The following is a 13789-nucleotide window of genomic DNA, read 5'->3' on the forward strand; positions in this document are numbered from 1 at the left end:
GGAACCAGTCAGAACTAGCAGCCCAGAACACACACACACACACACACACACACACACACACACACACACACACGCTGAGCTGTGACTACTTACTGTACTATCAAGGAAATTCCATCGGCCCTCCAGGATCTCCACCGCAGCTTCGCTATCTGCCCGTTTGTACAGCTGCTCCAGCTACTGTTGCCCGATACCAGCCCCCTTTTCCAGTCAGAGCGCCCTCTTTCTTGGTTATGCTGCCTCGGTCACTTGAGAGGTTGGTGGAAGCTGAAGAAACGGTCGCTCTCTCCTTCACAGTCCACTATGACACACTGACCAGGACCTGAAGTGGATTTCTGCCATTGCCTGAGTGAGGTACGGAAAGTATAGTGCACATCCTTGGGATGAGACAAACTCTTTTCCTCCATAGCCACAATTAAAATTGGAAAAAAAATCCTGCTTCTCATTTTTTCATTTTTATTGTTAAAAAACATTTTTGAGTCATGATTTTTACCGCTACTTATTTTCTATTGCTACCTGATTACTGCTGTTATTGTCAGTAGTAATTTTTAAAGTTTTTTTTGAAAACCAAAATGACCACAAGCCCAAGTTTGTTACATACTGTTATATTGATGCTTACTTGCCATACATTTTTTCGTACAGAAAAACAAGGGATAGACTGAGCCTCACCGGGGGGGGTCGATGCCATGGCGACCGACGGGAATCTGACACGGATGGAGGCTTCGCTCACCGCTCGGCACACTTCACCTCCAGCCGCTGCAAGAAAACCCGGCAGGGGAGTCAAGCATGCCAACAACAACCAGGAAGTCCAGCGATACTCGAACCACCTGTGGCTTTCAAAGCAGAGGAGCAGCCCGTCGCTCCTCTGCTACAGAAAGCTGTCGGACGACAGCAGCGATGGAACCGTTTCCAACGAGGAGTACGACTGTCTGGACTGCAGCGCTAAGGTCCTGGGCGCCGCTCAGAAAGCTCCTCTGGAGCCGCCAGCCCTGAGGACAACCAGCTCGGAGGAGCGACAGGGCGGGGACCCGGCCAGGAACAGAGCCGTCAGAAGCCGCTGCTGCACCAGTCCAAGCAGCTGCTCTTACCACAGCTCTGCGTCCAGCTCGACCTCCAGCGCCAGCCCTGCTGACAGTCCTCACCTGACCTCCAGCCTGGCCCGAGCCAACCCACAACACTCCCGCCGCTGCAGCCTGCCCGTGTCCGTGCTGCCTTTCCACATGGTAGTTATAAACCTTCAAAGGCACACACACACACAGACACACACACACAGACACACACACACACACACACACACACACACACACACACATATTTTGTATTGCATTTTTTGTCAGTAGGGTTCGCAGATTGGTGCAGTGGTTCACCGTGGGGCTTCACAGCAAAATGCTCATAGCTTTGATTCCGACTCTTTTTGCATGAGTTTGCATGCTCTCACAGTGTCTGCGTGGATGATCCTGCTCCCTCCCGCTGTGCAAAGACTGGCATGTCAGGCTGACTTTGAACTCGTCAGTGAGTCTGGGTGGTCGTTTGCCTCTGTGTGGTGACTCGTCCTGGTTATAACCCCTTCCCCCAGGACAGCTGGGATAGGCTGCAGCACCTGAGCGAGTGCAGGATAAGCGGAGATGGGAAATAGACAATGAATGAATGTCACACGCTGGGCCTTTCAGTCAGCAATGATTGTGCACGTTATTCTGCTACACATTGAAAGGTCAACCTACTAAATTCTATTGAAATGTTTTGTTGCTTTTCAGACGTCGCCCTGCCTCTCGTCTCGCTGCGGCATGTCCAGCCAACCGAACTCTTTGGGCTCGTCCCCGTCTGGTTCTCCCCTCGTCAACCACCGGCAGCACCACCACAATGGGCACTCGCATCGGCACCACCACAGGGACGGCTACTCCAGCCTGGAAAGGCTGAACCGAAGGCCGAGGGTCAACAAATGCTCGCGAGAAAAACTGGTTTTGCGGCGGGTGTCTCTGCAACCCGTGACGATGAGGAGTTTCAGGAGCGAGGAGACATCAGGAGACACCAGGACCTGCAGCCACGATGGCAGCAGCAGCAGCAGCGATGAGGAGGATGGAGGCGGTTTCTCGGATAGTGCAGAGTTTATCAGGAGCCGTAAAGAGCGCTCAACGGTCCTGGTGAGGCGGTTCTTCAAGAACAACCAAAAGGTATCCGTGTTTATTGACCATGTAGAGATATAAGCAGATACCCTCCCTCACTGATTTTACTGTCCACAATGCCACATAGCAACAGGCGTTCAGTTTTTTCCCCTGCACCCACTGGCTGGCAGCCGAGGTTCCTCCAGGGAAATAAATCCTGCGCTTCGCTTGTGTTGCGGCTTTGTTTTTCTCTGCTGTCTCGGCAACTGGCAGTAACAATGAAAAGAGAAGTTTGGAAATGGGCTGTGACACCTGTGTGAGGACAGACGATAAAGTTGAGTTGTAACAATAGACGTGCACAAACTGGACTATTAACTTTCCCCATTTTATGTCTTCTTGGATTGGAGCAACCGGTCATTCTTTACAATGAAAGGTTGTTTCAAAAAAGTATTTTTGTGACCTAAAACACCATTAGAATCTGCCACAACACTCTGACGAAATGGCATTTAAAAATACCTGTGCACCTGTGAACTCTTCCATCTTTTGAAGTTTGGCAGCCATAAACAACATGTGCAGAAGAAAAATAAAACACTCTGCTTTTCATCAGGTGACCAAGTCGGTGTGCACCGGTACCAGAGCCATCGTCAAGACTCTGCCGTCTGGACGCATCTCAGAGGAGGTCTGGGAGCTGGTCGACTCCCATGGGTCAGGGCGACCCAGCAAGAGGGAGGTGTGGCCAATCTTGAAGCGCCTCGTGGGAGGTGAAAAGTTCAGGGTCTCCAGAGAGATGCTGCGTCTTGTCAGAGTGGAGCTACATCTGGTAAGAGGAGGACGATTATGATGAAACAATCTCTGCTTTTAAAAATATGAATGCAATGCTAAAATTGCTCACACCTTCTTCTCTGGAACAGGTGTAGAATTTAGACCAGAGACCTTTTCAGGGTTACATAGTTTCAAGTGTCAGTGCGTCGCTAAAAGTGTTTGTCCGCTGTGTTGGAGAAAATCTGGAAACACTCTGCAGACGGAGATGTTCCACCTTCACCGTGTGCGTGATTTTGCATCAGCAACAGCTTGTCCAAAGCTAGAGAGGGCTCTTATTCAACGTGTCTGTGAGTGATGTGGGATTTCCACAGATGAGAAGGCGTCAAAGCTTTTTTTTTTATGTGGTTTTTGCATTTCAAACTGGTTTTGTTCTGCCAGAGTGCTGATACATCAGTGCAGAACAATTGAGCCTGGCGTGTGCTGTTCCATGTCTGGTGTGGAAATTATAGGAATAATTTGCACAGGGCATAGTTTTGACTGAAGATGAACAGACACACGTGCGCACACACACACACACACACACACATACTCACACTCACACCAGACTGGCTCCTTTGTGAAAGGTTGTCCCTGCTGTGGAAAAAATGATTGATTCCGTGAATTCTGCTTCCCATATTACTGAGACTAAATGACTGGCTGTGTGTGCGTGTGAGTGCACGTGCACGCCTGTGTTTGAATGGCCCGAACAGGCCTGGCTTCTGCATGAAAGTTATTGCTGTGGAAACTGGAGAGCGTCTCTAAATGAGCAGGCCAGAGGGACAGAGATACTGGTGAGGGCTGATGGTGGATGGAGGGAAAAGAGGCCGAGTGAGAGTGACGACGTCTGGCTGCCCGCTTATCCCAGCAAGAAAAAGTGTGTTAATCAAATATAAAAAAAAAAACCTCCCCTTGCAGGAGCCGTTTAACTTTAGTCACCCTTGAAGAACAGATTTTCTGCTTTTACAACAAGCCAGTATTTTGTGAGGTTGTCAGTGAGTGCAGGGGGGTGGAACCCGTGTGAGAGGCTTTGAGGACGAGGATCCACTGCTATCAAACAGGATGCTCTGCCTGTTGTCTTTACTTATCGACGTACGGCTTTTTCCTGTAAAAACATAAAAAACACGTGCACGCCAGAACCCATTTCCTTGGAGACGTGTCGCTGCTGGCTGGCAGAGTAAATGTGGTGTACTTGTACTTGATGTGAAAATAACTATCAGCTGTTGTTGTATCGTTACAAAACTTGCATCCATTTGTAATTTTGTCTTTGCCATTTAGCAAAGAATTCCAACACTGACTGCTCTTTTTTGTAGCTTTACATATTCTGGCTTCTTTTTTCCCTCATGTTACCTCTCTCTGCAGTTTCCCATCTCTTGGGATTTGCTTGCTTAATGAGAGTCTTTTCCTAAGCACAGGTTTCCATTCGCTGTGGGGAAGCAGTCCATTAAATTAACAACATAAAATTGCAGGAACCTCTGCCAAGATAAGATCACAGATACTCTGGTCTCATTACCGATAGAAGGTTTTTCCTTTAATATCCCCCAAAAAATCAAATACCCAGTCCCCACAGATATTAGAACAGGGGAGCCATCATGTGCATCTGCCTTTAATATTTTGACTTGGAAAATTCACACGCATGATCCTCAACAGGGTCAGGTTATGTCAAGTTCTCACGTGTGGAGAAAAGTGCTTATGGACCGAGTCTGTACAGATGCACACATTCATGCTTGTGCGCACACTGCAGCGAGGTTCCCGACTTTGCCAAAGTGTTTTTATGACTCCTTTGTGGTCATGGTATACGGGCCGAGCTCAGTCCAGGCAGGGCTGCTTTAATAATGCGCCCATTGAAAGCGAGGGGGAGCTGCCAGCACTTCCCTTGTCAAAACACCATGTGAATTACTCCTGCAAGGGTCAGCAGAGGAGCTCCGACAACACTGAGCAGAAGCAGAGCTGCTCCCCAGTCTATATTACAAAAATATTGTCCTGCCGTGTTGGAGCACTGTGAGTAGGTGGGAGTCGTTCGATTAAAAGAAAATATACAGTGACACTTCTAATATCTACTATTTTGAAGGTCTTGGCATGTAGTGTTTTCTAAAACAAAGCTCTGCTTGAAAAAACTTAGCCCTCTGTTTACAGCCTAGGTTTTTCCTTCCTGCTAAAACTTTGTGACATCACAAAGGGCTGGTTTTACGGCACACTTTTTCTGAAAGTCTGGTCAAGGCGTAAAAGGGTGGAGTTTCCTCACTCACTGGCAGACTACAACCATATGTTTTTGACAATGGATTTCACATAATGCACGACAGCGTGAAAACAAACGTGTCCACTGTCGTCCATATCCCGTTTCTCTCAAACTTAAAAAGTGCTGCATGTTGCTGCAGTGGATGTCGCATTAGCATTCAGTTTGGATTTCTTCTTTAAATGTGTGGGCGTGCGATGGGAGCTGCATTGCTTATGCGGGGACTCGAGGCCGCAGCAACGGAGAGCTGTCACTAGAACAGCAGAGAGTGTTGTAGTCCGCACCAACACCAACCGAGACCAAGACATTATCAAGACTAGAGAGTATCGAGATCGCGACCAGACCAACACATTTGGAGTTCGAGACCAAGACCAGAGCAAGACTTTATATATCAAAGAAAAATAACACCAAAACAGAAAAAAAGTCCAGTCCAAGACGGGACAGAAACCCTTGAAAAGTGGCCTCGAGACCGAGACCAATTTCCAGTACTACAACACCTGCGTCTGGAGCCGCAAACGAGTAAGAGCAACACGTCATGCTGCACCCAGTCGCTGGCTTCACTGCGGTCGCTGAAATCCCTCTGGTTGTTGACATGACTGACATCTGTATCAGTCATTTTAAAGTATGTAAGCCGCCCCAGCTGTGCAAGCACACACACACAGACACACACACACACACACACACACACACACAGACTCCGCCCCCATTGATGGACAGTAGTTTAGCAATGACTCAAGTCGGCAAACACCAGGCTTCCCAGTCCTGCTCTACTGGTTCTTTAGTGGGACCGTCTGCTGCTCGCAGTCACTTCTGCAGTGACGGCTTGTTGCACACTTCAGTTGTATAAGCAGATGAGGATTTATTTTTTCTCTGTCCGCACACACACACACATTTGCATGAGCTCCAAAGCTCAATATATATCTTCTTGCCATGATGCTTCTCTCTACTTGAGCAATGAGGAAACCAACACACGTGCACACAACCATAATACAAACCAATACATAATAACGCACGTTAAGCAGACACGGCTGTCATCACACTGAGGGCTTTTCTCAGTAGGTGTCGTGCCCCCGCGTGTTTATAGCCACAACTAATGAGCGAGCCAACAAAAACCGCAAGATTATATTATGAAGGAGGGACTGGAGCAGAGCAGCAGTGAACGTGAGGGAGAGCGAAGGGGAAACGACAGGGTAACACACTGTGAGAGGAAGAAAGAAACGAGAAAATGAGCTTTAAAACGATGGAAAAAAAGAAGCAGATCTGCCGTGGAGGAAAATTGAGGGGGAACAACGAAGCAGCAAGAAGGTTTCTGCCTGAGGAGAATCTATGAACCTTTTCTTTTACCTAATGCTTGGAATGGCACTCTTGTAAAAGAGTGTTTGTTTGATTATGACACATAGTTGCTTTTTTTCTTGAGAGACCCCTATTGGTAGGAATTTTTGCAGTTGGCACGCTAAATGACGTGTGAGAAATAAGGTGTTATTCCAGGGTAATGCAGCCTTCTGGTGCCATTCTGACTGGATTTAATGAAATTACATGGCAGGTTTGGGTGTCGAAATTGAATGCAAAGGACCTTAATGATAGAATTTTTCCAAGGATTTTACTTAGAAAGTTTTGAAACCTCTATACTTTTATCCTGGATGTAATATCTTTAATCCTAATATCTTTTTAATTCAAGTTTCTCTTCCTCTGGTGGTGCCCAACAAGCTGTCTGGAAACAGTGTCTTTCCCATAAAACATGTGTTTCATTGTTCAGCTTTTTAACCATAAAACACACACACACACAGACACACACAGACACACACACACACACACACACACACGCACACCTGGATTAGAGATCAAACGGCCACTAAAGCCAGAAGCATTTTATTGTTTGCACCTTTTTTTTTTGCCCCGCAATTAGAGCACCGCTGAGTCCTTTAATTTAACTCCGGCCAGGGTTGGTGTCAAGCTGTGTGGTAAGTGACCCTGCGCTTACATGCACAGTCCTATATTCACTTAAATGCTTTTAACCCTGGCGAGGGCTCAGTGGGAATCTGTCTGAACAAGCGATGCTCATAAATACGCTGCTTTCCCACATCCCAGGATGTAGAGTCTCTGGGGACCAGAAAATATTCTTCCCTTTTGGGAGTCTCTGCTTTTCTGTGTTTTCCGTGTTTCCCCAGTGTTGTCTCGTCATTCCTGTCCTAAATCTCAAATTCTACCGTGGGAAATTGACCGAAAATGTGTTTTCCTAAAATGGGACTCATGGTGTTATCTAAACAAATATTGTCAAACACATACTTTTAACCTGTGCATAAAATCCTGTTCGAATTGACTGATGGATTGGCTTTCCAGGCGGTTAGTTACCTGGAAATCCAATCAGTGCAGTGCAATAGCGCAGCTGCAATCTTGGAAGCGGATATTTGCTCTACCTTCTAACTGCAAGGTGAGCGGCTTCAGAGAGGCCTCAGACATTTGACAGGTTTGTAAAACTTGTTTGCCTTCATTAAAAAGGAGGCATAAAAAGAGAGCAAACAAAGCGGCCGGTTTCACAGGCATGGATTTATAACTGCAAACAAAAGTCAAAGTCAAACAGTAATTTCAGTATGTTGGAAGCTCTTTTTAATCTTGACGTTTAGTGTCTGGTGCCAAAGCCGAACACCAATATTGAGATCTATAAAAGTTTATGTAAGCCGCTGGCACCGTATAGTTTGGCCCAACTGTAGAAAAGTAAATGGACTGCACTTAGACAGCGCTTTCCAGCACCTTCACGGAACCCTAAGTTATCTTCTTATATTATCATTTATTGTCAGTAAAGCTGAAATGATGAATCAATTGAATTACACAACAGTTTGATCAAAGCTGAATTGAAGCTTTTTCCCCTTAATTTCACTGCTGCTAAACATTGGTTCCACTGCTGCGTTTCACACCGACGCTTATTATGACGCACGTGACACCAGGGTAGATATTTTCTTGTATGTCTTTTTACTTTAGACTTTTTGTGGTTGTGTTCAAAAAATGGACTAATGGTGGAAAACTTGATCCCTCTGATCCCTCTGCATAGTGCCGAATGTATTTCGACCTTAAAAACTGGTACTTAAGTGTGTGTGTGTTGTTTTGACTGCCAGTGCCACTAATTCACTCTAAGCGAAGTTCGAGTGACTCTGCCTCTCTGGCTAATTGTTGTAAGATGTGTCCCTCCAACCCAGCAACACTGAAAAAGTACTGCAGTTGATTAAGAGCCACCGTGGCTCTTAATCATGTGGCTCTTAATATTTCCGTAATAGAGTTGTCTGGAAGAGGAAATTAAACGCTGTTGGCCTCCTGATGTTGAAGAGATTTCTTATAGTTTCCATCCACTACAGTTCATCAAGTTCATCAAGATAAGTTGTAGGTGGCAGGCAGGTGTTATTCACCACGGCGCAAGATGGAGTTATGTGATAAGATGTTTTTGACAGCAGCGCTTCGTTGCCCTGGACCATCTATTTTTTTTTCAAGAAATGTGGAACGTTGCTTCACACGTTCTGTGTGTTTTCATCTGCTGCTGCTTCTGCCGCTGATTCCTCGATGCAGAGCGCGACTCTTCAGAGTGACGGTTAAAGTGGTGTGATTTTTAAACCTCAGCCTGCATTTGCTAAACCTACACTGCGCTTATTTGTGCTCATCCTTGTGACGAGACGACGACTTTGTCACCACCCTTACAGCCTTTGTTGCAACATTTCTGGGTTTAGGTTTAGGTTCTGTCGTGGCATTTTTAATTCACAAATAGAAAGTATTCAAAAAGACAAATGCAGGCGGTTGAAAACCCAGCGATAGAGAAAGATCAGAACATGTTTTCGCCAGTGAAACCTGTGATTATCAGCTCGTTGGAGAAATTTCTTCTTTGTTTCTGCGCTTCTCTCGTGAAGGCGTTAAAAAAATAATTAGATAAGATATCGGATTAAGGGGGGCTCTATGGAAATTTGTGTACGTACTTGGACACACAGGTTGTGTGTCACACTCTCTTGATCTGGTGTCGATCACCTTAATGTTCTCCCTGTGTGAGTGCTGGGCCACTACAAAAGGAATGTGCCGAGCAGGCCACTCTCACTCAGCTGGGTGTTGCAGCTTAGCCAGAGATTAGTGTGTGTGTGTGTGTGTGTGTGTGTGTGTGTGTGTGTGTGTGTGTGTGTGTGTGTGTGTGTGTGTGTGTGTGTGTGTGTGTGTGTGTGTGTGGTGGGCGGTTGTGTGTGTGTTTCGTCAGATGTCTGCTTCCACAAAAAAAAAAAACAAAAAAAAAAACAGGTAGGGCAGTATCTGGAGGACATATCTGGAGGGCCTTTGTTGCAAGCTATGTCTCTGGCAATGGTGCATATCTTCAATGATGTCATCTCTGCCCAAGGTACTGGGTGTATCCATCAAAAATATCGACAGTGTTAATACCGAGGTTTGGTATTGGTATCGTCACGTGCTGAGAACAATGCTTTTGTTGCAGTTTGTCTTCTAGACATCTGGCAAATTATCCCAACTTCCTCCTCACATCTTCTCCTTCAGTCGGTCTCGACCAGGGGTCACCAAGGTGGTGCCCACGGGCACCAGGTCGCCCGCAAGGACCACATGAGTCCCCCCCCCCCCGCAGGCCTGTTTGAAAAATTGCACAACTCGTTAAGCTGTGTTTAAAATTCAATTTTATCCAATCTTGTTAAGTCATTGTTGATTATTGTAGACTCATTAACTTGATAAGTGTCCCACATAGAGAAGTATCATTATTATTATTGATAATAATAATAATAATAATAATAATAATAATAATAATAATAATATATCACTCAGAGAGTTTGTTATTTCAGGAGACTGTAGCAATCTGGTAGCCCTTCATATGACAGGACCTGTGAAGTCGCTGTCAGGGCCATAAAGGTTGGTGACTCCTGGTCTAGGCAAACAGCCTGGTCCCCCAGCCACGTGTGTAATGTAAGGTAGTTTTCGTTGCGTTGCTGACACTGCTAGATCTATATTTTGTAACATTATTGCTTTTTTGTGATTTTTTTTTTCTTTTTTCTTCAACAATTGTGTAGCAAAAGCGGAATTATCTTATTACTTTTCGTCATATTCAACTAACTGAAGGCAAAGTCACAAAATTCCTCGATGTTCATGACATTTCAAGTGTCTGTGATACTAGCCTTGTATTTACTTGGTTTCGGATCAATACCTCAATCCGCAGTATCGGCCTACTCGGCCGTGGCAGGGGAGCCGCTTTACTGTCTGTTTGATTTCCCCACTAGTCAGTTTTGTTTTTTGTTTTTTTTGTCTGCTGCACTTGTTTTTTTGAAAATCCCAGCCTGCTTCTGTTTGTTTGAGGGAAAGGTGTCAAAAATGCATGTGGGTGGGTTTTTCCCCCCTGCTTTGTTTGGTTAAAATGTGTGTGTTTCCAACTGTGAAAAGGAGGACAATATATGTGTGTGTGTGTGTGTGTGTGTGTGTGTGTGTGTGTGTGTGTGTGTGTGTGTGTGTGTGTGTGTGTGTGTGTGTGTGTGTGTGTGTGTTACGGCCTCTCGCATCCCTGCGATATTGTGGGAAAGTGACTGGCAGCGTGCCGGAGGTCCTGGTCGCTGCAGTGGCGCTCCAGAGCAGCAGCGGCTGTTGAACTGTGCTGCACACAAAGTACACAACCCGGCGGAGAATCTTGACCTCCTCGTGCAAACGCACGCAGCAGAACACAGCGTTTGTTTTTGTGTATTTATATCCGAAGAATGCATGATTTCGTGGCATTTTTAGTACTTCCTGTGAGCCGCACTGGAAGAAAGAGGAAAAAAAAAAAGATGAACAATCCCATGGCTTCCTCTCCAACTGAGTGACTTGTTTCTTGTGTTTCTTGTGAGCTCACCCAAGTTTCATCATCCTCGTGTAACAAATTGCGCAGCCAGACGTGCTGGACTATGTATCACACTGTTGAGGTTCTCCCTCAGACCTGGAGCCGCACTGCAGCTGATTAACCCCTGAAACCACTGACTGGTGTCACTTTAGAGAAGCAGCAGCTGGAAGGACAGCAACGTTTCAACCTCATACTGTAGATGTTTGGATCGTGTTAAACCTTTTTCTTTCATTCATTTTCTGATTTACCAGCATGAAAATGCATTCACTGCACCGCTTTGCACTGAGAAGATTTCTCTTGTCCTGCACTTCTCAGCGTTTTCTGAATTTGTTGTCTGTTTTTGTTAATTTGCTCATCAACTATGTTAATCTCTATCATCTCTTAAATGTGTTTGTTTAAATTGAACATTATTTAGCATGAGCAGTCGCCAGCTGTGATGTATCTAAACACAGCCTTTGCTGCCATCTGTTGGAAAGGAATATATATGTACACATACAGCTGCATTGAAAGTCACCACCCAACACCCGCAACATTTCATCTCTGAGAAAAATGTAGAAAGCGTTCTTCAATAATTAAAATAGCGTCGCTGAATTTTCTGTACTGCTTCAAAATCTTCAACTTTGAAATGTTGTCCTAAACACGATCATCAGGAGAGTAATTCAACACTTTTTCCTCATCAATTGTGTCTTTTCTGTAAGTATAGTGAAATGAAGCAATCTGATTTCAACCATCCTCCAGCTGCTGGAGTGACGTGTCATTGCTGTGGTGAGACTGCACAGATTGCAAACCGCTCTCACTCTGTGGTTGCATGTCCCCCAGGGGGCAGCACAGCTTTTTATATAGACACTCTCTGGAATTGGCCTCTGTGTTACAGACTGCAGACTGCGCTGCACTGAGCCTTGCCGACTGACCTTCATGTCCTCAGCATTTTGGTTTTAAGTCGTAATTGTGTTAGTTTGTGCATGTTGGGGATTGTTTTCTTTTTGAAAAAACGCATTTGCCTGTAAACTGGTAAACGATCAAAAGAAATGTAAAGCAGGGGCTGAGAGAGCCGGGCCAGCTGTTTGCTTTGTTTCACAAAAACCACTTGAAAAACCAATTGAGTTTCCCAATTTTATTAAGGAGACTCAGTCAGAGACACAACGGTCATTAAAACCTCCTCCGCCGCCGCCTCCTGTTGTTTAGAGCGTCTGCTCTGTTACGTCACCGTTCACAGAGGTGGAATCAACGGACGTTGGATCCATTTCCTCCAAACGTTTCATTTTACTGGCCTGATTTTTAAATTCCACTAAAGAAAATTTGCCCTGCTTTGTCAGTTTCTGTCATTTCAAGTCATTGTGAAATTCCATAATGAGACAATTTATTTTTTCGTCGTAATAAAATACCCGCTTGCCTTCTGCAGCAACATAAGGCCGATAAGGTCTTTTCATTTAAACCTTTTATTGACTCACAGGAGCAATTTGCACGAGCCAACCCCCTGAAAATGGAATAATGATCTGCTGCTTCATACGCCACTGTCACATGTATCCTTCTTTATGACGAGTAATTACTGACCAGTGCCTTATTGCGTTTTGATACGTGCAGTATAGTTTATTGCATATACGCTTGTGTCATTTGTTGCCTGCAACGTTGGCCTTTAATTAGGGATTGGCATGGAAACGCAGGCCTGGGCAAAGCCAATCACCTGGGTTCAAGTGGCCATTCCACCGTCTCTATTGGTTATATGGCCCCACGCTGCGTCTGCAGCCAACGCGGCTATTTCTGGACAGTCGTGACACTTCTGAGGCAGTTTGGGATCAGTGGGACAGAATCCGACTTTGCACAAGAGTCGGTTATGAGTCGCCACTTGTTGTCGGTTGACTTGGTAATGTAGATGGTCGGAAGTACAGAAGACAAGAATTACCTTGAGTTGTTTGTCTGCAGGTTTTAGGTGCAGCAGCAGTAATCCAGTCATGTTTCTTCTCCTTTCATTCTGATATCCCTTCTTTATTGATTTCAGATATCATGAAACGCTAATTTATACAAACAATAATTGTGTCAAAATTATGCGTCAAATATTTTTTATCACCTAAGAACAGTAGATAAGTAGATATATGAAAAGCAGGACTTCAAATTGCACACAGTAATTTGGTGACAGTGTATAAAAGGTGGCATCTTTTGAGCTTTTTCTTTTTTTTTTTTTTTTTTTAAAAAAGACAACTTTCCTCCTTAATTTGATCAATTTGACACAATTTGTGTGTTGCATGAAGTCCTTGAGTCCCCCCCCCCAGCTGCATAGATGGACAACTGCAGGTGATTGGTGATATTTTGAATTTGTTTTGACATTTGCAGGCATTTTCATTTCCAGGAATTTATGAACCTGGATGAAAAATTCTTGGTAATCAGTGCGGTTTCACCAAAGTTTCTGAAAGTTTATTCAAATCAGACTGGTGGCATGTGGTGGAGTGGTGACGGTTTCTTTTTGGTGGAAGGTTCAAAAGGTCAGGTTGAAAAATTATGATTGACACACACATTGAACTCCAAATAAACAAAATAATTTTATGATTCGGGACTGTCGGGGTGCATCCACTCAATGCAAGACAGTATTGGTGAGGTGTCCGTGCCCTCTGTGACATCACACAGGGCTGATTTTCAGAACTGCCAGCTTTGGCAGAAACCAAAAATTTAGCAAAGCACAAGAAGCGAAGGACAGACTTTTTTGTTTTGTGCCACGGCGACGCTGTTCTCTCGCTGTACGAGACATCAAAGAGACGGATCGATTGAAATCTGGTGTGTTGCTGCGTCTCCTCCAACTCAACATGTTTACAGCCTGCTGATAAG

General features: G+C 45.0%; 1 protein-coding gene across 2 annotated transcripts in view; it reads left to right on the forward strand.

The window, feature by feature from the left end:
* The first annotated feature begins 645 nt into the window (after positions 1-645).
* The window catches only part of plce1 (phospholipase C, epsilon 1), a 61627-nt gene continuing 48483 nt past the window's right edge, over positions 646-13789 (forward strand). For both annotated transcript variants that reach the window (XM_076028149.1, XM_076028150.1), the window contains exons 1-3: positions 646-1220; positions 1752-2168; positions 2707-2919. In XM_076028149.1, coding sequence (XP_075884264.1) covers positions 684-1220; positions 1752-2168; positions 2707-2919 — 1167 coding nt within the window. In that variant the 5' untranslated portion in view covers positions 646-683. The remainder of the gene's footprint in view (positions 1221-1751; positions 2169-2706; positions 2920-13789) is intronic.

The sequence above is a fragment of the Nelusetta ayraudi genome, unplaced genomic scaffold (assembly GCF_046127955.1).
Source record: "Nelusetta ayraudi isolate G7.1 ecotype Tasmania unplaced genomic scaffold, CSIRO-AGI_Nayr_v1 ptg000022l, whole genome shotgun sequence".
Taxonomy (NCBI): Eukaryota; Metazoa; Chordata; class Actinopteri; order Tetraodontiformes; family Monacanthidae; genus Nelusetta; species Nelusetta ayraudi.